Below are 22898 nucleotides of genomic sequence, written 5' to 3'. Positions count from 1 at the left end.
ACACAGGTGTACATGGAGTAGCACAAGTGGCATAAGGGAGCTTTTTTTCAATGCACCAGCCTAGGCACTGTGCTTCTTCTTGCATAGGGGCTGGGATCTCTTGAAAGTATTTGCCTGAAAATCTCTCTGTGACGGGATTAGCCGAGAGTTCTGAATGATTTCCTAAGATTCTGTGACTCAACAATTCCGTGATCCAGATTCTAGCGGTTTTAAGAGCCACTATTCCAATGTTGAAAAGCTTCCCCTCTGGACAAGAGGACACTTATTTATTTTTAAAGTTTGTTCCACTTCCCTTTTTCTGCTGCTTTCAGGTGTTCATCAACCCCCCCCCCCCCCTCCTCTCGTTCTCCCCTCCCTCTCTTCTCACTACCTCACCATCACTTGCAACCTCTTGCACAATCTGCTAGGTTTGAGAGTTTTCCCTATCTTCCCTCTGGCGGCATGCTTGGCATGCAGCCCTTTTAGCCAAATTGGTTTACATTGGGGAGATAAATGCTCTGTAAATGCGCTTAAACACATACAGTCAAAAATGCAGACAGTGCGTGTCAGGATTAGCATCCAAGTCGGGGAGAAAGAAGAGCATCTCGGCCGTACAAAGCTGAGGAGCCGCTAGTGAAGCCTGCAGATACAGGCCGGCTCATCCACTTTTCAGAGCAGGATTTAGCTTTTGCATGCTAGTCTGCAACTTGTCGTACTCCTTACACCGTATTGTGAAAGTATTGTTTCAAACAGGTTAGCAGACCTGGGAGTTACTATGCGCCGCTGGTGGAGTCTTGTTGGTTCTTCCGTAGGAGAAGTTGGCCCAGTAGCAGGTCTAGGATCAGTTGGTATTGGTGATGCTCTATTGCAGTGGTTTTCAACCGATGTGCAGTGGCGCCTTGAGGAACTCTCAGGTGTGCAGCAAACAAAAAATGTATCGATTTTTTTTGGGGGGGAACACACACTTATAAATGTGACCTGTGTAATTTTGACTTGGGAGCACCAGTGCCGCTCATATAATACATTGAATGGCACAGCTACGTCTGTATCGTTGTTTCATGTCTGGTACGCTCAGGATGTTACATTTGTATAGTTTGCATCACTAGCAATCACTTGAATCATTATACTTTGCCTGTGAGAGTTGTTAGAACAGACAAGGCAACTAGGCAATTCTTATTAGACAGCTGTACCAAAGCCTATGTCATAAAAAGAAACGGAGCATGGCTTTGTGGGTATGTATTTTTATTTAACTAAGAACATTCTTATTTACAATGACAGCCTACCAGAAGACAAAAGCTCTCCTGCGGGGATGGGGGCTGGGATTAAAAATAAAACACATTTAAAATATAGGACAAAACACACATCACTACATAAAGAGAGACCTAAGAAAACTATGTAGCATGGCAGCAACACAAGGAAACACAGGATGGTAGCAACATGACATGTTAGCAGCACAAAACATGGTACAAAGGGCAAGAAGGTAGAGACAACACATCACATGAAGCAACCACAACTGTCACTGAGTGTCCTTGATTGAGTCTTTGAATGGTTGCACTTTTACAATGCCAAAAACCTCTTGTCTGTGTCGCGCCTGGAGGGTTGAAAATGTTTTCTCTCTTTTGTTTGTGGAGGTGCTATCCTCAGTTAATAGCATCGTTTGCTTTCGCCGAAAAGCATTTTTGAAATCTGACATGTTGGCTGGATTCACAACAGTAGCTTTAATTTGGTATCTTACATGTGTGATTTCATGAAAAGTTTGATTTTTATAGTAATTTATTTGAATTTGGCACTCTGCATTTTGTCTAACTTTTGGCCAAGTGGGACGCTACTGTCCCACATCCCAGAGAGGTTTTTAAGGTCCCTGATTAGTTAGGAACTCCCCTCACCTGGTTGTCTAGGTCTTAATTGAACACATTTGAAGGATGTAACTAAAACCAGCAGACGTACAGCCCTCCAGAAATTGAGTTGGACCCCTGCTTTAAAGGGGAAATAGTAGCAGGTCTAGGAAAGTAGTAGCAGCCCATACCCTGACCTTAACCAGGCCTAACATGAATAACCCTTTGACGTTCTTCTGTCCTTGAAGTCATGGCTTTAAGTCCAGGCTTGTGAGGTTAAGTTGTGAGGAGAGGTTGTAGACTTGTTTTGGGCTGATCTTGCTTAATGGAAAGATTCACCCTTTTTGAATGTCATCTCTGAGCGACGTTCTGTCGATTCCCTGTGGTCATTTCCTGTTTTCATATTTATCTCAGCTATTGCTGTTCAAGCAGGCAGAAATGCATCCGCTATGCCGACTTTTACCTCATGTAACGTTCAAAGTCTGAATTTTGTATTTTAATAAATGAAGTCAGGAAACAAATGGAGTTTGAGTGAGTTGTGCTGAGAGTCAGCATCCGATCCTCCTCAGTAACTAAGATGTTCTAATTCTAAGGACCTGTGCTGAATGCAAACAAGTGGTCATGTGTGGGATTGTGTCTTTATAACAAAAGTGGTTGTATATTCAGATAGCATTAGTGTTAAACAAGGAGAACTATGTAGAGAGAAGTTCACTGGCAAAGAGTCCCAGGCATATGGACCCGGTCCTTGCGGGGGGGAGAGTGGGTGGTGCTGAATGGAGCATCGCTAACCTTTGACCCCTGTCATGGTGACTTTTCTCATTCTCAGCAGAGAAGTCTGTGAAGTAATCCTGCAGTCATGGCTGTGAATGCATTCATATGCATATGATGACAGGTAGTCTAACGCCTAGAGAGTTGGACCAGTATCCGAAAGGAAGCTGGTTTGAATACCCGAGCCGACAACCTGGGGGAAAACATTTTTGATAATCTGTCAATGTGCCCTTCCGCAAGGCACTTCACCCTAATTCTCTCCAGGGGCACCTTACTACTATGGCAGACCCTTTAGAACAACACATTTCACTGCATCTATCCGGTGTTTGTGACAAAACATATTTTTATATAGTCATTGTTAGTTCATTGTTTGTTATATGAACTATTCTATTTCCTCTAGTCATATGCAGAAACACATCCCATCAGTAAATTCAACACAAACCATCTAGTTGAGTACGGACATAGGATCATCATTTGAGCTCGTTTGCTACAGCAGGAAAATAATCCTGCAGCAACAGGAAATGTGGTTTTATAATTTAATGGACATTTTTGCAGAGGTTAATGCATTCGTAAGGGAAAATCAAGTCTGAAATATCAGTGGAAAATACGAACTTCAGAAACCTTTTTTTAACTTTCAAGTACCCTACACGTTGAAAAGGACATGCATTGCAGGAAAGTTCTCCTGCAACAGGGTGATCAAATTCAGATCCTACATCTGTATACTCAACTCATCTAATTGGTCACTACTGACTTTCTCGAATGGACCAAACATCAGTGATTTTACTATAGAGATCACTGGATTATTCAGACCGCTATAGAGCTCAGACAACTACGTGTATGAAACTATTCATCATTCAACAACAAATGTATTACATGCATGATTGATACAGTTGTATACAAGGGAATGTTCTACTAGAAGTCAACATTCACAGGACACTGTTCTTCACAATACACCTGCTGCGGTTTCTCCTTATGGGGACACTGCCATGCCTGCCGCCTCCCTGTCCGATAGCATCAGTGTAACAGCCCTCTCTTATGAACAGCCAATGGATTGGGTCTGTGTTTTTGTGCGTGCATGCATGTGTAATGTGGCATCGGGGAAACTCTGGAAATACTGCTTGTAAACTGGGCGCAATGTGTTGTGCCTTCACAGGCTGTTGTGCCTTCACAGGCTGTTGTGCCTTCACAGGCTTTGAACCCGTTTAACGCTGATGGCAAACAAGCTGCATCAACCATGAACTGAAAGTACAGCTGTCATGCTCGTAAATGATTTATAGTGTTAAAAATTCTGAATGGATTGTTTTTATAAATAATATTTTGTTGCATTTAACTGCCAAAAATGCTGTTATCAGGTCATTTCCTTTTAATATGTCATGTCAGAGTTTAGCATGTGGGAGAAGTCAACGCTCAGAGATGATAGATTTGTTTCCCACTAGAATGTACCCGTTTGAGGGGTGTTCAAGTGGATTTTTCCTAGTCGCTTGTTGGTATTTACCAATTTACGAGATGTTATGAATGCAGCATAACTTCCCAGACTCCAGTCATTCACCCAGTACCCCCTCCTCCCCCCACCCCTTCCTCCAAATCCATGCCCCTTAGACCTCCCAACACAATACCCCCCCTGATCCCAGCACAGTCCCAGCACAACCCAAATAATAGCGCACCATTCATTTAATCATTGTTCCCCCCCCCCCCCCTTTCACTCCCTTTATGGGCCCACTAAAGGTTTTAGCTGGGCAGAGAAGGAGGGCTGTCACCCAGGGAACCTTAGCCCATTGATGAAGTGACAGGCGCTGCCAGAATATGAGCCTAATCCTGTTTCCAGCATTCTCTTAGACCGCTGGCATCGCAATTCCATCCACACATTCTCTGAGCTGTCAACGAGGAAAATCCCTCCTAATAGCACATTACCCAGATACACATCAAAGAGCTCATGGAAACCTTCCTTCAGCGGCTTAGCAGTGTCGTGTACACACACACACACACACACACACACACACACACACAGCATTCGCATTAACCAGTCCACACACAAACTCGTGATCTACAAATGTGTGTACATACACAAACCCCACTGATTAACGTAACATGACCACATAATCACAGGCTTGAACAACCCAATATTTCTCTGGCAGGATGTTTAATATCAACAAAAGATTTGAAATGACGGAAGTTTTTATTTGTATTTTTTTAAATGGTTTTTATGTACTCTGCAACTTGATATCCTTCCGTTACATAAGTGGGACAGAGATTTCAGATTTTATGGGTTGAGGGAGTGAGAGGGTGGACCATGGTAAACTCTAGGAACCCTTTCAGTTCTATTTCATCTTATTCTATTCTTACTTAATCCATCGATATCCCAACCCAAGGTAATCCTTCTTATGGCAAAGCATTCTGTTTCGGTGCAGCCAAACCTTGACTGACAGGGCCGAGAAGGGACGTGGAGGAAGGGCATTGGGGACTCTTTAGAGCCTGACACTGTGCTTCAGTCATTTCCTTTAGGATTAGTTACTCTGCATTCGGTGGACAAGTGGCATGGGCTGTGTGTGTGTTCTGTTTGAGACGAGTCGTGAAACCGGGACTTCAGCTCTGTGCATGTTTGCGTAACATGGAAAGTTAATTGTGTATTGTGTTAACAGTGATCATGTATTTGGGAGGGAGGCGTAGTTACACTGAACAAAAATATAAATGCAAAATTCAACCATTTCAGTTACAGTTCATATGAGGAAATCAGTCAATTGAAATCAATTCATTAGGTCCTAATCTATGGGTTTCACATGACTGGGAATACAGATATGTATCTGTTTGGTCACAGATACCTTAAAAAAAGGTAGGGGCACAGATCAGAAAACCAGAGAGTATCTGGTGTGACCACCATTTGCCTCGTGCAGCGTGACATCTCTTTCACATAGTTGATCAGGCTGCTGATTGTGACGTGTAAAGATGTTGTCCCACTCTTCTACAATGGTTGTGCGAAGTTGCTGGATATTGTCGGGAACTGGAACCTGCTGTCATACATGTCAATCCAGAACATCCCAAACATGCTCAATACGTGACATGTCTGGTGAGAACTGGGACATTTTCAGCTTCCAGGAATTGTGTACAGATCCTTGCAACATGGGGCCGTGCATCATTCTGAAACATGAGGTGATGGTGCCGGTTGAATGGCACGACAATTTTTTATTTATTTATTTTACCTTTATTTAACCAGGTAGGCAAGTTGAGAACAAGTTCTCATTTACAATTGCGACCTGGCCAAGATAAAGCAAAGCAGTTCGACAGATAAAACGACACAGAGTTACACATGGAGTAAAAACAAACATACAGTCAATAATGCAGTATAAACAAGTCTATATACAATGTGAGGTGAGAAGGGAGGTAAAGGCAAAAAAGGCCATGATGGCAAAGTAAATACAATATAGCAAGTAAAATACTGGAATGGTAGTTTTGCAATGGAAGAATGTGCAAAGTAGAAATAAAAAATAATGGGGTGCAAAGGAGCAAAATAAATAAATAAATTAAAATTAAATACAGTTGGGAAAGAGGTAGTTGTTTGGGCTAAATTATAGGTGGGCTATGTACAGGTGCAGTAATCTGTGAGCTGCTCTGACAGTTGGTGCTTAAAGCTAGTGAGGGAGAAGTGTTTCCAGTTTCAGAGATTTTTGTAGTTCGTTCCAGTCATTGGCAGCAGAGAACTGAAAGGAGAGGCGGCCAAAGAAAGAATTGGTTTTGGGGGTGACTAGAGAGATATACCTGCTGGAGCGTGTGCTACAGGTGGGAGATGCTATGGTGACCAGCGAGCTGAGATAAGGGGGGACTTTACCTAGCAGGGTCTTGTAGATGACATGGAGCCAGTGGGTTTGGCGACGAGTATGAAGCGAGGGCCAGCCAACGAGAGCGTACAGGTCGCAATGGTGGGTAGTATATGGGGCTTTGGTGATAAAACGGATTGCACTGTGATAGACTGCATCCAATTTGTTGAGTAGGGTATTGGAGGCTATTTTGTAAATGACATCGCCAAAGTCGAGGATTGGTAGGATGGTCAGTTTTACAAGGGTATGTTTGGCAGCATGAGTGAAGGATGCTTTGTTGCGAAATAGGAAGCCAATTCTAGATTTAACTTTGGATTGGAGATGTTTGATATGGGTCTGGAAGGAGAGTTTACAGTCTAACCAGACACCTAAGTATTTGTAGTTGTCCACGTATTCTAAGTCAGAGCCGTCCAGAGTAGTGATGTTGGACAGGCGGGTAGGTGCAGGTAGCGATCGGTTGAAGAGCATGCATTTAGTTTTACTTGTATTTAAGAGCAATTGGAGGCCACGGAAGGAGAGTTGTATGGCATTGAAGCTTGCCTGGAGGGTTGTTAACACAGTGTCCAAAGAAGGGCCGGAAGTATACAGAATGGTGTCGTCTGCGTAGAGGTGGATCAGGGACTCACCAGCAGCAAGAGCGACCTCATTGATGTATACAGAGAAGAGAGTCGGTCCAAGAATTGAACCCTGTGGCACCCCCATAGAGACTGCCAGAGGTCCGGACAGCAGACCCTCCGATTTGACACACTGAACTCTATCAGAGAAGTAGTTGGTGAACCAGGCGAGGCAATCATTTGAGAAACCAAGGCTGTCGAGTCTGCCGATGAGGATATGGTGATTGACAGAGTCGAAAGCCTTGGCCAGATCAATGAATACGGCTGCACAGTAATGTTTCTTATCGATGGCGGTTAAGATATCGTTTAAGACCTTGAGCGTGGCTGAGGTGCACCCATGACCAGCTCTGAAACCGGATTGCATAGCAGAGAAGGTATGGTGAGATTCGAAATGGTCGGTAATCTGTTTGTTGACTTGGCTTTCGAAGACCTTAGAAAGGCACGGTAGGATAGATATAGGTCTGTAGCAGTTTGGGTCAAGAGTGTCCCCCCCTTTGAAGAGACAATGAACCTCAGGATCTCGTCACAGTATCTCTGTGCATTCAAATTGCCATCGTGTTTGTTGTCCGTAGCTTACGCTGACTGGGAATACAAATTGTGTGTATGGCGTTGTGTGGGCAAGCGGTTTGCTGATGTCAATGTTGTGAACAGAGTGCCACATGGTGGCGGTGGGGTTATGGTATGGGCAGGCCATAACCCCGCCGCCACCACGGGGCACTCTGTTCACAACGTTGACATCAGCTAACGGCTTGCCCACACAACGCCATACACGCTATCTGCCCAGTACAGTTGAAACCGGAATTTATCCATGCAGAGCACACTTCTCCAGCGTGCCAGTGGCCATCAAAGGTGAGCATTTGCACACAGTAGTCAGTTACGACGCCAAACTGCAGTCAGACCGCGGTGAGGACGAAGAACACACAGATGCGCCTCCTTGAGACTGTTTCTGATAGTTTGTGCAGAAATTCTTCATCAGCAGTCTGAGTGGCTGGTCTCAGATGATTCCCACAGGTGAAGAAGCTGGATGTGGAGGTCCTGGGCTGGTTACACATGGTCTGCGGTTGTGAGGCCGGTTGGACGTACTGCCAAATTCTCTAAAACAATGTTGGAGGGGGCTTATGGTAGAGAAATTAACATTAAATTCTCTGGCAACAGCTCTGGTGGACATTCCTGCAGTCAGCATGCCAATTGCACGCTCCCTCAACTTGAGGCATCTGTGGCAGTGTGTTGTGACAACTGCACATTTTAGAGTAGCGTTTTGTCCCCAGCACAAGGTGCACCTGTAATGATCATGCTGTTTAATCAGCTTCTTGATATGCCACACCTGCCAGGTGGATGGATTATCTTGGCAATGGAGAAATGTTCAGTAACAGGGATGTAAACTAATTTGTGCACACATTGAGAGAAATAAGCTTTTTGTGTGTATGTGAACATTTCTGGGATATTTTAGCTCAAGAAAACACATTCACATTTTGTTACATTCCCCAGCAAGAACCCAATGTTGCTCAAACAGAAGGGGAAATTAACAGTCACTGACCAACAACCAAAACAAAACGGGTGGGGTTTTAGGGGGGGTTCTGAAAGACACATGGGGGGTGTCCACTGAAAGTTGACTAGCAACAACATCTGGAACCTAGAAGACCACCATGAACGCCCATTAAATTTGCACAAGATGAGGCAAACGAAAGAAAAACCCACACCAAACTTAAAGACAGGAAGCAAACCAAAAAGGTAGAGCAAAACAAAGTCGGATAAAGGATTGTTTGTTTAGAACTCAAAATAGATAGCGCCAACTAAAAGTGTTCATCCTCCGCATCTATCCAAACAACTGGTACGCTTCGCTTAAATAGCACCTGGGACAGCACAGGTGAAACACCTCCCCACTAACGATATGGCAACCAGCACAGGTGTAACACATACTGACTAACGAGGTGACACCGATCTGCGTGCCCTACGTGCTAATGATCTATACGTGCTAAAGTCCAACCTCCAAAACATAAACGGAAGAAAAAAAATCCTTTAACACAATGTTGCATTTATATTTTTGCTCTGTGTTGTTTGTATTGTATAAATTTCATACTGAATGGTCTCTCCTAAAGTTGTAACTTTTAGGAAGTCTGTGCGTGCGTACGGTGTGTGTGTGTGTGTGTGTGTTCCTACGTGTGTGCACTCTTGTGCAGATACAGTAGTTTTAAAGCCGTCTTCCCTGTACAATATAAGAGTTCAAACCAGTTTGTCCTCTGTAGCCTGTGATGTATTTACAAAATTGTTCATACCAAATTGTAAAACCATTCATAAATTGTCATTTGCATAATTTTAATAAACCTCTAAAATAATAATCTCATTAACCAATCAGTCTTCATGCATGTGGTTTATTCCCTTGCATTTTAACATATAAATGACTCACATTTAAGTAAAAAATTGACAAGTACACGTCTGGGATCTACAATGATAAAATACATATAGTGTAGCTATGGCCTGGGTGCCAGTCCGTTTCTGCTTTAGTCAACAACACCAAGTTTTTTTCTTGTCTTCTTAAGGATGTACCAACGCTCTTGAACGCAGAAACAGCCTGGCACCCAGGTGAACATAACATAGGTTGAACAGTTTCATATTTGAACGTCGCTCTGTTCCCCCTGTAGGATTCCATAGACTCATCTGTACCGAGCAGGTATTGGCTCGTTCTACTAGGGGGGTCCTTTGCATTAAGCCGCAATGGAACAATGTCAAAATAGGTTGAATGTCTCTTGTAAGTACTCCGACACAAAAGGAGACACCAACTTACACTCCCTAACCAAGCAGATGGGATGGAAACAAACATGGAGGGGTATTTACAGTACAATGTGGAATAAATTCTTGCAGGTGGGATGTAGCAAAGATCTATTATATTGACTAGATAGTCTAGTGACTGCTCTAACAATGGAAATACATTTCCTCGAAGATGGAAGGCAGACGGGAGGAGGCAAGATCAGGTTAGACCATTTTAGCCAATGAGAGGGCAGATACGCATGTGAACAACAGGCAACTCCTATATAAAGTAATTTACTATATCTTTTTTTTTTCGAAATGCCACATGCATCCACTTATATCAGTGCATTCATAGCAACCTATCCACTGACACTTTTATTCAATCAAATAAGCCTCCGGTAGCAAATTAGCAATTACATTTTTTGTTCACCATAATTCAACACTCATTGACCTCCATACAAAAATGTCTCCCTAGTTTTGTTTTCGTGGACTGATTTTGGGCGGAGTGAACCATCTTGCTTCGCCTCTTCCTCTCTGGATGTAGCTCTAAAACAGGAAGTACTAGCCATCTGCCAGGTGCAGGGCATTGTGGGATTTGTAGGCTATTGAACTGGCCAGTCTGTCCTGTTGTAAATGTTTGAATGGAAGTTTTCATCTGAGGCTGGAATCTTGATTCAATCTTTGTACCATTTATATCTTTGTGCTGCAAAGCTCATCTTTAATATTATGGTCACCCTCACCACTTCTAGTGTTGAGATCATCAGATATACTGTAGACGACCATAATGCATTTGACCCATATGAGATGAAGGCTTTGTGATTTAGGAGTGTAGCACTTGAAGTCTGGTCCAACTGGTTTGGTAGGAAGTATACTGAACATGCATCAATTTCAACGATTTTACCCAGTTACAGTTCATATAAGGAAATCAGTTAATTGAAATCAATTCATTGGGCTATAATCTATGGATTTCCCATGACTGGGCAGGGGTGCAGCCATGGGTGGGCCTGGGAAGTCATAGGACAAACCACTTGGGAGTCAGGCCCACCCACTGGGGAGCCAGGCCTAACCAATCAGAATTACTTTTTCACCACAAAAGAGCTTTAATTACAGACACAAATACTCCTCAGTTTCATCAGCTGTCCAGGTGGCTGGTCTCAGACGATCCAGCAGGTGAAGAAGCCGGATGTGGAGTTCCTGGGTTGGCGTAGTTACACGTGGCCTGCGGTTGTTAGGCCGGTTGGACGTACTGCCAGATTCTCTAAAACAATGTTTGAGGTGGCTTATGGTAGAGAAATTAACATTGAATTCTCTGACAACCGCTCTAGTGGACATTCTTGTAGTTAGCATGCCAATTGCACTCTCCCTCAACTTGAGACATCTGTGGCGTTGTGTGACAAAAATGCAAATTTTAGAGTGACCTTTTATTGTCCCCAGCACAAGATGCACCTGTGTAATAATCATGATGTTTAATCAGCTTCTTGATATGCCACACCTATCAGGTGGATGGATTATCTTGGCAAAGGAGAAATGCTCATTAACAGGGATGCAAACAAATTTGACTATGAAATGTGCTTTTTGTGCGTATGGAAAATTTCTGGGATATTTTATTTGAACTCATGAAACATGGGACAAACACTTTACATGTTCCATTTATATTTGTGTTCAGTATAGTAGTGAGGTTGCACTGGGTGTATGTATCTCACCTGCAAGGGTGTCAAAATAAGTATAGTCCGGCAGGGTTCTTATCTAATGTCCAGTCCCATGCAGTCCCAGTGTACAAAACTGATGCAGTGTCTATAATGTCCAGTCCCATGCAGTCCCAGTGTACAAAACTGGTGCAGTGTCTAATGTCCAGTCAGTAGAAAGGGTCATAACATCTGACTGTGTCTCGGTTAGCTGCCCTGCCCTGGGGGGGTCAGTTGGGTAGCAGGTCCAGGGGGTCAGTTGGGTAGCGTGTCCAGGGGGTCAGTTGGGTAGCGTGTCCAGGCCCAGGGAGGCAGCGTGCTGCTTGGCCCTCAGACGCAGGTTCTCGATGCTGGTGGTCTTGCTGTTGAGGCTGGGTCGGCTGCTCGGAGGGGCCTGGAGACCCGTCAAGGGGCTGTTCCACACCTGCTGGGCCTGGGACATGGACACTTGGGACATGGATGCCTGGGACAGGGACTGGTAGTAAGATTGGCAGGGCAGAGAGCCCAGGGGGGAGGGCATGTTGACGTTCATGCCCAGGTAGGGCAGGGAGGAGGGGGTACTCATGTCGAAGGAGGGGTAGTGGACCACGTTGTTGGTTGCAGCCATGTGCTGGCGGAACTGCTCCTGCAGACGGAAGAGGCTGAGGGGGGATGAGGCATATGAGCCTTGGGACACACAACTGTTGCCACTGCTAGAGGAGGGGAGGAAGGGAGAGTCTGAGAGAGAGAGATTTTATTATAGTTTTTATTATTTTAGAGAGAAAGATGTATTTTCCGCTTTCAAGACTAATTCATAATAATATAGAATACATTGAAGTCCTGCAGATAAGGGATGAGCACTCTAACAAAAATGGACATATGTGCATCTACAGTATAATAAATACATATGTCTATTTGTCTATGGGATTTCTCACCTGGTGTGGGGCTGAAGCGTTTGCAGGATGGAGATCCTCCTCCCGGCTGCAGCCCTGCACCCCCCTGCTGCACCTCCTGCTGATGCTGCTGAGTATCCTGCAGCCTCTCCCACTTCAGCTCCTCATCTCCCTCACCGTTGTCCTCTGCAGCCGACTCGCTGTCCGAGGCCTCCGGGGAGGTGACGTTCACCTCCACACTCATCTCCGCAGGCTGGGGCCGCATGGTCTCCGAGAGGGAGGATGGAGATGTCTGGGTGGACAGGTCGGTGGTCTTGACCTCTTCCTCGTCACCTCCCTCTCTGTTGGCCTCCTTCTGTTTCTGGAGCTGTTCCTTCTGCAGGCTGCGCTGCTTCTTGCGGAACTTGGCGCGGCGGTTCTTGAACCACACCTGGTGAGAGGACGGATTTCAGTTGTTATACAGTAATAAACATAATTGCATCACTTTGTAATAAACTATAATTCTCTAATAGCCAAGGCTTCTGATAATGTCCATTTTGGTGATTTGTTACATGGCTTTGGTGTGTCAAACCTGTAAATTTGACAAAATAATTCTCAATAATATCATTTTAACTAATTGCATTTGAACTCCTTGACAGCGGAACTCAAAAACATCCACTTGTCATGGCCAGGAGCAAAAAAAAAGCAGCTGAGACCAGCAACGTTGGAGATCTTTAGTATGGTCCTATGTTCCACCAGCAACGTTGGAGATCTTTAGCATGGTCCTATGTTCCCCCAGCAACGTTGGAGATCTTTAGCATGGTCCTATGTTCCCCCAGCAACGTTGGAGATCTTTAGCATGGTCCCATGTTCCCCCAGCAACGAAGACGGTTAAGTAAGTATTTCTCTTCATCACCCACACTCCCCCTCTTCTACACAACCAATACTGAAAGTTAAGATACAGGTGAAATAGTTTATTTATTTTGACTAAGTAGTATCCTCACCTGCACACGGGCCTCTGGTAAGTTGGTACACATGGCCAAGCGTTCGCGCATCACCACGTCAGGGTAGTGGGTCTTCTGGAAGGTCTTTTCCAGGGCCTCCAGCTGCTGGGCAGTGAAGGCTGTGCGACTGCGTCGCTGCTTTCGGTGCTGGGAGCCATACCGGGCCTCGAGGATTATGTCTTGAAATGTGCAGCCGTTGAAGGAAAAGAGATTGGGCCAATTTAATTGAGGAACAGGTCATATAGTGCTTATCAATAAGCCTTTCTGAAACAATGTAACAATTTATTGCATTGAACTCAAGAACACATTACGCATTATTCTACGCAGTAGAATGAATAAATGTGCAACCAGTTCTTACCAGCCAGTCTCTCTGCCAGCGTGAGTGCGTGCACGGACGGTCGGTAGTCGGGCGCGTGCTGGGCATGCTGCGCCGCCTGCTGGTGAAGATTGTACATGGCATTTAGTGAGTTCATGGCGTGGAGAGAATATCCATTCACTCCGTAGTGCTGCATGGCTGCTGTCACCTGTTAATACAGAGGGATAAATTGTTGTTTCAAACAATTCGTTATTGTTGAATTAGTACAACCAGTAATATCAGTGTTTGATTTATGTACCTGTAAGCAAGTCTTGGGCTGCAAATGTAGGCCTAAATTATTATCGAACATGTTTGTATTACACTTGTATTTATGCAGGCTATGTATTTATATTAAACTTCGTTTTTTATTTCCATTCATTTAAGGTGTTTTATTGTCACATACACCGGATAGGTGCAGTGACATGTGTTGTTTTACAGGGTCAGTCATAGTAGTAAGTAGTAAGGCGCCCCTGGAGCAAATTAGTGTTAAGTGCCTTGCTCAAGGGCACATACAGATTTTTCACCTTGTCGTCTCGGGTATTTCAAGCAGCGACGTTCCATCACTGGCCCAACACTCTAACCTAGGATACCTGCCGCCCATTTTATTAAAAATGTCAGTAGCTGATTTCAAATATCCTAATGGTGAAGCTGCATTTGGACATGATCCAATATTACATCAGTTATTATATGTCTATAACTGTAAATCTGTTTCTTTAAGATGATTCAAGCTGAGAGTGACATTATTATATGACGGCATTGAGAAACCTAGCCAGCCACTAAACCTATAAACCCCTTTTCCCACGGAGAGCTCGCTATTTAACCAGTCCTTCCCATGAGAGTTCCCCCCACTAAAGCCCGAGGGGATGTGTGAAATAATTAGCCTACTCTCCTGTGTTATCGCAACATTAATGCTGATATTGATATTCATTCATTTAATGTCGCACTTGACGTTGCGCCTGAATAGCTAAGCGACGCGGGCCTACTAAATAGGCAAACTATAGGTCCCCTACAGCGCTAGCAGAATTTAAAAACCTCAACAGAAAACTACACAATGATCAGAAATTAATCAGGGACTTTTCTCTGAAAAAGCACACAAAATAAATTGGTGTGACCAGACTCATTTATTAAATGATATTATCATATTTTCATTGAGTCCTATAAATTGCCTAATTATTGTCATTATCCATAATGTGTAGCACAATAGCGTGCATAATAGCATAACTAACCATTTTTATTTACACAGATTAAGCCTATAGATTACGATAGAAAATGCCCCAAGCCTGCTGTTGAAAAGGCTACCTATCACATAAATCAGAAGTTGGTCAGTGCGTTCCGAATTTAATCGCATCCTGAGAATTAAACAAGTCAAAACGAATCATGTTTTAGTGTTTTATTTAATTGTAAGAAAAGTTGGCCTAGCTTCATGTGCGTTCATATTGCGTTCAATTTTTTGAACAATTCTGTAAAAACTATCTAGGCCTACAATAATATTTGTTTGAATATCATTTTAATCCCTCAAAAATGTGGATTACAATATGCCACTTTTGGATGTATTTTTTCTTCGTCTAGTAGGCTTACATCGAGTTGAAACGTATGTCGAAAAGATTATACAGCCGACGGTATTATTTTGTTTTATATGCTCTTGGGAATGAAAAGCCAGAAGGGTGACAGCGGGAATTTGTACCCCAACAATAAAGCTAAATACAGTACCAAAATCATAGTATCAGACCGCTATCAAGACCTTAACATTTCAGCGTGTAATTGATCATGCAGAAATGTAGAATGCTCGAAGTTACATAAAAATTGGTAATAAAAGCTTAATATAATCATAATAATAATCAGAATGAACGCTGATAACCTGGATATACCTTATATAAAGTCACGTTCTTATTGTCACCAAATGCAGGAGCATGAACATTTACTAAGATCTATGTCTGAATGCTATACATTTCTTGATTTATAATTTATTTATAATTTATACCTATTATAAATTCTAATTTTTTGCCTTGACAATAATACAGTACAAATTTACAGAGATTATCATAGGCCTAAAATACAGGCTTAAATCATAGGCTTACTTTTTACTGTCATATATTTTATTATTATTTATTTATTTATTTACAATGGAATGATTTACAATAAACTGGAATATGCCATAGGCCATAAGGGAACACTTTACTTTGGCCAGGAACGGGACAGAAGGTGCTTATCAAAATATTTATTTAGCTCCCTGAGTACTGGAGTTGAATGGGAGCCGTTTCTCCTGGTCTATGGCGGCTCCCGCCCCACTACCCGGAGGCTTAAGTTAAATATATGCATAGGGAACGCCTGTTGGCTACTCGTCTAATGTAGGTGCAAATAGGTTTCAACTACTAGGTGTGTGTGTGATTAATAATGTCCTTTTTTGAATATGACTGTTCCTCATAAGTGTCATTGCCTGTAGCCTACATATTGTTTACAATTGCTTAATTGAGGTTTTAAATAATTTTCATCACTAAAAATATGAATCTCTCGATGTGGACAAAGTCAGATAGCCTTGGGGAGCTGATTTAACACTCATTATGCTAATTGCCGTGGATTTAGTTCTATCCCAGACACAGTAGAGGCTAAATATCGGCCCGCTGATATGCCTGTACAGGCGACACACTCTTTCTTCTACATTGACAATTTTTTCAAGTTTCGCCCAACGTGGATCATTTAAATTAAGAAACTAGAGACTGGAGAAACTGGAGATTTAAAAAATGTCATGAAATAATGTTGAAGTCTAAGTTTCAGATTAGACTTTTCAAATCAAATTTTATTGGTCACATACACATGATTAGAAGATGTTAATGCGAATGTAGCGAAATGCTTGTATTCCATGCATAATGAGAAGACCCGGGCAATATATTGCTCCAATGTTTAAATGGAAGAGGTTTAAAGCTGCAAGGAAATGCAATAAAACTGGAATTGTGACAGACACACATCATTTTACTTTACTAACAGGTCCAACTTGATTGTTTATACAGATGCATGCCTTTCAAAAAGGTCTTACCTCTTACGTACGCTGCCCGTGGGGTCTTGGCCTATAGCTTATGTCCGGCTGTTTTCAAATGGAATATTAGCTTTCAAAGTATCACCTTGTATATTACTTCTCAATTCCGTGCTGTTTAGTCCTGTATACTCATTTGTTGAACTCAAACTCCTCAGGAATACTGTAGTCCGTTTTCTGCGCGCGGTGCTCTCACTCTCCATTCGTTGGAGAATACCGAGAGTTGCCATCTAACGGGCTCGCGCACGACGAATGGGCTTTAAGGAGCTCGAGCGCCTGGTGAGGTCATGCAGGATTTCAAATGGATCTTTGCTGTGTCAACCAAAAGAGGTTTCTTCTACTCCAAGCTTTCTCATTACTGATTTAAACTATTAATTTATTAATCATTTCCTGGACATTAATGTTATAATCATAGTATCATTAAGCCTATCAAAATATCAATATTATTATTATTATTCTCGCCATATAGGCCTACACCAACATATTTTAATTTCATTTTCTTAGGCCATAAACTTTTAATTGTACGTAGAGGTCATGCATTAGGGAAACCCGCATGTTGCTCAGTCTATATTTTGATATGCAGAAATATGTGTTTCCTTGAGACTCATTATCTTAATTCAAATATACATTTGGTAATTGTTTTGCATGTCGGCCCTTTGTAGCCTACTGTGTGTATATATTTGGTCAATATGCAGTCTATTTTCAAATGGAACACGGAATATTGACAAATCTTCCATGTCATGTTGTAAACACATGTAACATTATAAAAGCCTACATATAATCATAGCAATACTAATACTAATAATAGGTTAATTCAAATCTGTGGTAAATAAGAACTTATGATTGTTCATTCAAGAAGTGCCAATGGCTTCAATGACGCTTTCAATTACAATGGTTTGAGGTGTTTAACGGGCTATTCATGCTTTAATTTGATTTGCTTTTCGACTTTGTCGAGCCACTTGCAGAGGAGAGCTGGCTAATAGATGCTAGGGTGCTGCCTTTAGAAACTCTCCCGGACCCAAGGGATTTAGTTTAGGATTGCAGAGACAAGACGCCATTTCAGCCTCCAAAAAACGGTCTTAAAATGACTGCTACTAAGAGGCTTAAAACAATAATGTCCCTCTCTTCTTCAAGGTTTTTAGAAATGATTTATTCTGGAGAAAAACCGTTTAGGCTGGAATTAAGGGTAGCCTTCTAATGTAGTGCTTGAATATTTTGTTGAATTTCTCCAAGAGGAGAGAAAGTGAGGGGGGGGGGGGTGAATCTTACACTCAATTTGATCTTTGGTTATATTCATAAATAGAAGTTTCGACTTTACACGGAAAGAAAACGTGTAGGCACTCGCGACACAGTCACAATCCAGTCAAGAGGTGAATTGTCAATAACAACTATGCCGGATAAATTATTTTTAAAATACACTCAAGGCGAATATGTTGTTGTATTTTATTTGTAGGTCGTGCAATTATCACATCTTGATTGACTACATGAGACAATTGGGAAACTTATGATGCAAATAGTGGTAACGATATTAAATAGTTGTGGAATGAATAAGCCGTTTTGGCATAACCTGGTGGATTGAGCAGGTTGGCAGGACGAGTTACTGCGCGCCCTGGAGATCATTACGCGCAACAGATGGACTGTTCAATATCTCTAGGAATCATGTTTATTTGTGATACTTTATCATATTAGGCCTATCTACTACAACAATGATCTAGGCAGATCCAGTCATTTTAATGAGAGGTTTATTCAACATCAGAATGGGTGTTTTGCTATTCTCTTGTTTTAAATCTTTCATTTATTGTCGAAGAAAATTGTTCCCGATTTGAGTCTTGATGGGTCTTGTTGACTTAATAGCCATGATAATCCCTTATTATAATGATGCCAATGATTTAGGCCTAATAGTAATTTTCGATATTCAACTAATAAGCCTATTAAGTGATAATTAGACTATCTATAGGGTTAATAGACCTAATGAAAATAACGACAACATGTTTGGCAATGCATCAATAAAGCTGAATTGGGACTTAATTCGTATAAATGCACATTCGTTTCCCATTGTTTGTTGTTATTTTTGGGAAAGTTTTTATTCCTTCAAGCCGACCCTCTTGTCATCACATATATCACGGAGTATTTGGGTCTGCGAGAGAAATCGGATTAACTTGTGAACTGATGGAAATAAGAACGTAAACGAGAGGCAAATCTGGGCAGTGTCTCTTTGTGGGAACACTTTCTAAAGCAATTAAAGCGAGAAGGTATACCCCCCAGCTGCTCATCCTCAAATCAGCTTTCTACAGAACTTAATGCGGGCTAATGTCCAGCGCGTCGAAAGGGTTTAAAGCCAAGGGTCATGACGAAGACTAATTTATATTAGGCCTACAGCGATATTTCAATTCAATTTAAGGGTTGTATTGCTCTAGGGCTCATTGTTTTCTGCATATCCGGAATCTGGTCAGTTCAGACCTTATCATGTTGAAGCCTCGAATGATCCGTGTCTTTGCTCTTCTTCATCTCTGAATGACGTAGGCCTGTCTGCTTTCAGGATCTAAACTGTATCCAGTCATATCAGGACTTTGGGCAGCACATGCCTTAATAAACTAACTCGAGCGGTAAAACACTAAATGGTAACTAAAGGACTTTCGATTACAGTTTAATCATGTTTATTACGCATAGGCGTTTCATTTTACAGCTCAAAAGTAGAGCACATTTTAGACTGATATTTTGCATTAATAGAAATAATTGTAAATGGAGTCTCTCAAAGCACATTGAGTCATTATGAGGTTTTTGCAACCCAAGTCAAGACATCTTCAACCTGTCCCTGCTACAGGCTGTAGTCTCCACCTACTTTAAGGAGACCACCATCTTCCCAGTGCCCCAAGAAAAAAAAGATGACATGCACAAATTACTTTCGTCCCGTTGTACTAACCCCGGTCATCATGAAATGCTTTGAGAGGCTGGTCATGGCCCACATCAAGGCCAGCACACTGGACCCACTCCAATTTGCCTACCGCTCCAACAGATCCATGGAAAATGCCATTCCCATCACTATTCACGTGGCCCTAACACATCTGGACAAGAGGAACACCTATGTGAGAATGCTGTTCATTGACTACAGTTCAGTATTCAACACTATTGTTTCTTCCAAATATGACACCAAGCTCAGAGCCCTGGGTCTGGACACCACCCTCTGCAACTGGATCCTGGACTTCTTGAAGGGCAGACCACAGGCTGTGAAGATTGGAAACAGCACCTCCTCCACACTGACCCTTAACACAGGTACGAGCCATGACTGCATGGCTTTGCGAGACACTAACTCCAAGGAGGTAAGTGAACTGTCATTGTGGTGCCATGACAACAACCTCTCCATCAACATCAGTAAAACAAATAAGTTGATTGTTGACAACACCACCACTCTTGTCAAGAGGGCACAACAGCATCTCCACTTCCGATGCACCATCGAGAGCGCCCTGAGCGGTTGCAACTTGTTGAATCACGGCCTGCTATGAGAATTGCTCCCTCCACGACTGCAAGGCCCTCCAGCGGGTGGTGAAGACAGCCCAGTACATCACTGGGACCTTGCTCCCACCCATCCAGGACATCTACTCGAAACGATGCCAGTTGAAATCCTGCAGCTTCATCAAGGACCCAACATACCCCAGCCGTGAGCTGTTCACTCGCTTCCGTCAAGACCGTATAAGAGCATAAGGTCTGATACCAACAGGCACAGAGCTGAACTGGACTAACTGCACTGACTTTCCACACCTTAGAACACATCCACTTACCCACACACACACACAGACATACACTACCGGTCAAAAGTTTTAGAACACCTACTCATTTAATTAAAAAACATTTTTTTTTAAATACTATTTTCTACATTGTAGAATAATAGTGAATACATAAACTATGAAATAACACACATGGAATCATGTAGTAACCAAAAAAGTGTTAAACTAATCAAAATATATTTCATTTGAGATTCTTCAAATAGTCACCCTTTGCCGAGATGACAGCTTTGCACACTCATTCTCTCAACCAGCTTCATGAGGTATTCACCTGGAATGCATTTCAATTAACAGCTGTGCTTTCTTAAAGTTAAATTCCGCAAATTCTTTCCTTCTTAATATCACGTTTAAGGTAAGACCCAAATGCAGACTTCCGAAGTAACAATGTTTATTACAATTGGGGCAGGCAAACGACAGGTCAAGGCAGGCAGGGGTCAATAATTCAGAGAGGGTGTAAGGCACCAGAACAGCAGGTGGGCTCAGGGTCAGGCAGAGGTTGGTAATCCCGAGTAGTGGGGCAAAGGTACAGGGATGGCAGGCATGCTCATGGTCAGGGCAGGCAGAATGGTCAACACCAGGAAAACTAGGAAACAGGAACAAATCGAGGGACAGGACCAGAGGGGAAATCGCTGGTAGGCTTGACGAAACAAAACGAACTGGCAACAGACAAACGGAGAACACAGGTATAAATACACAGGGGATAATGGGGAAGATGGGTGACACCTGGAGGGGGGGGAGACAAGCTCAAAGACAGGTGAAACAGATCTGGGCGTGACACTTAATGCGTTTGAGCCAATAAGTTGTGTTGTGACAAGGTAGGAGGGGTATGCAGAAGATAGCCCTATTTGGTAAAAGACCAAGTCCATATTATGGCAAGAACAGCTGAAATAAGCAAAGAGAAATGACAGTCCATCATTACTTTAAGATATGAAGGTCAGTCAATCCGGAAAATGTCAAGAACTTTGAAAGTTTCTTCAAGTGCAGTCACAAAAACCCTCAAGAGCTATGATGAAACTGGCTCTCATGAGGACCGCCACAGGAATGGAAGACCCTGCAGAGGATAAGTTCTTTAGAGTTACCATCCTCAGAAATTGCAGCCCAAATAAATGCTTCACAGAGTTCAAGTAACAGACATGTCTCAACATCAACTGTTCAGAGCAGACTGTGTGAATCGGGCCTTCATTGCTTGGTTCCAACTGCAGTGTCTTTGTGAGACGCGATGTGGGTGCATGGATGATCCCCGCATGTGTATTTCATACTGTAAAGCATGGAGGAGGATGTGTTATGGTGTGGAGGGGCATTGCTGGTGACACTGTCAGTGATATATTTAGAATTCTAGGCACACTTAACCAGCATGGCTACCACAGCATTTTGCAGCGATACGCTAGCCCATCTGGTTTGTGCTGAGTAGAACTATAATTTCTTTTTCAACAGGACAATGACCAAACACACCTCCAGGCTGTGTAAGAGCTATTTGACCAAGAAGGAGAGTGACAGAGTGCTGCATCAGATTACCTGGCCTCCACAATCATCCGACCTCAACTCAATTAAGATGGTTTGGGATGAGTTGGACCGCAGAGTGAAGGAAAAACAGCCAACAAGTTGAAAAAGCATTCCAGGTGAAGCTGGTTGAGAGAATGCCAAGAGTTTGCAAAGCTGTCATCAAGGCAAAGGGTGGCTACTTTGAAGAATATAAAATATATTTTCATTTAACACTTTTTTTGTTACTACATGATTCCATATGTGTTATTTCATAGTTTTGATGTCTTTATTTTTCTATTTTTTACATTGTAAAATAATAATAAAGAAAAACCTTTGAGTAGTTGTGTCCAAACTTTTGACTGATGTATACATGCTACACACACATCACAACTACTGCTACCAGACTCTTATTATTCTGAAATACTGCGCATTTGAAACACCTGTAAATACTGTACTATAAATTGTACCTTCCTGTATTAAACTTATGCTGAAATGTGTCACGCCCTGGCCATAGAGGCTTTTATTCTCTATTGTGGTTAGGCCAGGGTGTGACTAAGGTGGGCATTCTATGTTCAGTTTCTATGTTTTGTATTTCTTTGTTGTTTGGCTGGGTGTGGTTCTCAATCAGAGGCAGCTGTTTATCGTTGGCTCTGATTGAGAACCATACTTAGGTAGCTTTTTCCCACATGAGTTTTGTGGGTAGTTGTTTTCTGTCTTTGTGTCTGCACCAGACAGAACTGTTCCGGTTTCATTTATTCTCGTTGTTTTTGTTAATCAGTGTTCAGTTTAAATAATAAAGATGAACACGTGCTGCGCTTTGGTCCACTCCTTCCAACAGCCGTTACAAAATGTTTATTATATTCTACTGATCCATTTACTTTATGTTCGTATTCGTAACTTTTTCTATTTCTTACTCTTGTTGCATTGTCGAGAAGGAACCTGCAAGTAAGCA

At 42.4% G+C, this 22898-nt stretch overlaps 1 protein-coding gene across 1 annotated transcript; it reads right to left on the bottom strand.

The window, feature by feature from the left end:
• Positions 1-9313: 9313 nt before the first annotated feature.
• Positions 9314-13814, bottom strand: LOC109888585 (diencephalon/mesencephalon homeobox protein 1-B-like). Its single transcript, XM_020479744.2, has 4 exons — positions 13655-13814; positions 13297-13475; positions 12356-12743; positions 9314-12158 (listed from the first exon to the last, which is right to left on the bottom strand). The coding sequence occupies exons 1-4, from the start codon at positions 13806-13808 to the stop codon at positions 11722-11724; spliced, it is 1158 nt and encodes a 385-aa protein (XP_020335333.1). The 5' UTR covers positions 13809-13814; the 3' UTR covers positions 9314-11721.
• Positions 13815-22898: the final 9084 nt, after the last annotated feature.

The sequence above is a fragment of the Oncorhynchus kisutch genome, linkage group LG4 (assembly GCF_002021735.2).
Source record: "Oncorhynchus kisutch isolate 150728-3 linkage group LG4, Okis_V2, whole genome shotgun sequence".
In the NCBI taxonomy this organism is placed as follows: Eukaryota; Metazoa; Chordata; class Actinopteri; order Salmoniformes; family Salmonidae; genus Oncorhynchus; species Oncorhynchus kisutch.
Note: the sequence above shows the minus strand (reverse complement) of the source record. Positions and strands in the feature narration are given on the sequence as shown.

Coding starts and splice junctions, on each gene's coding strand:
- LOC109888585 (XM_020479744.2), bottom strand. CDS start 13,808: ATGCAGCACTACGGAGTGAATGGATATTCTCTCCACGCCATGAACTCA. Junction 13,476..13,654: donor GCTGGCAGAGAGACTGGCTG/GTAAGAACTGGT, acceptor GCACATTTCAAG/ACATAATCCTCGAGGCCCGG. Junction 12,159..12,355: donor ACGCTTCAGCCCCACACCAG/GTGAGAAATCCC, acceptor TCTCTCTCTCAG/ACTCTCCCTTCCTCCCCTCC.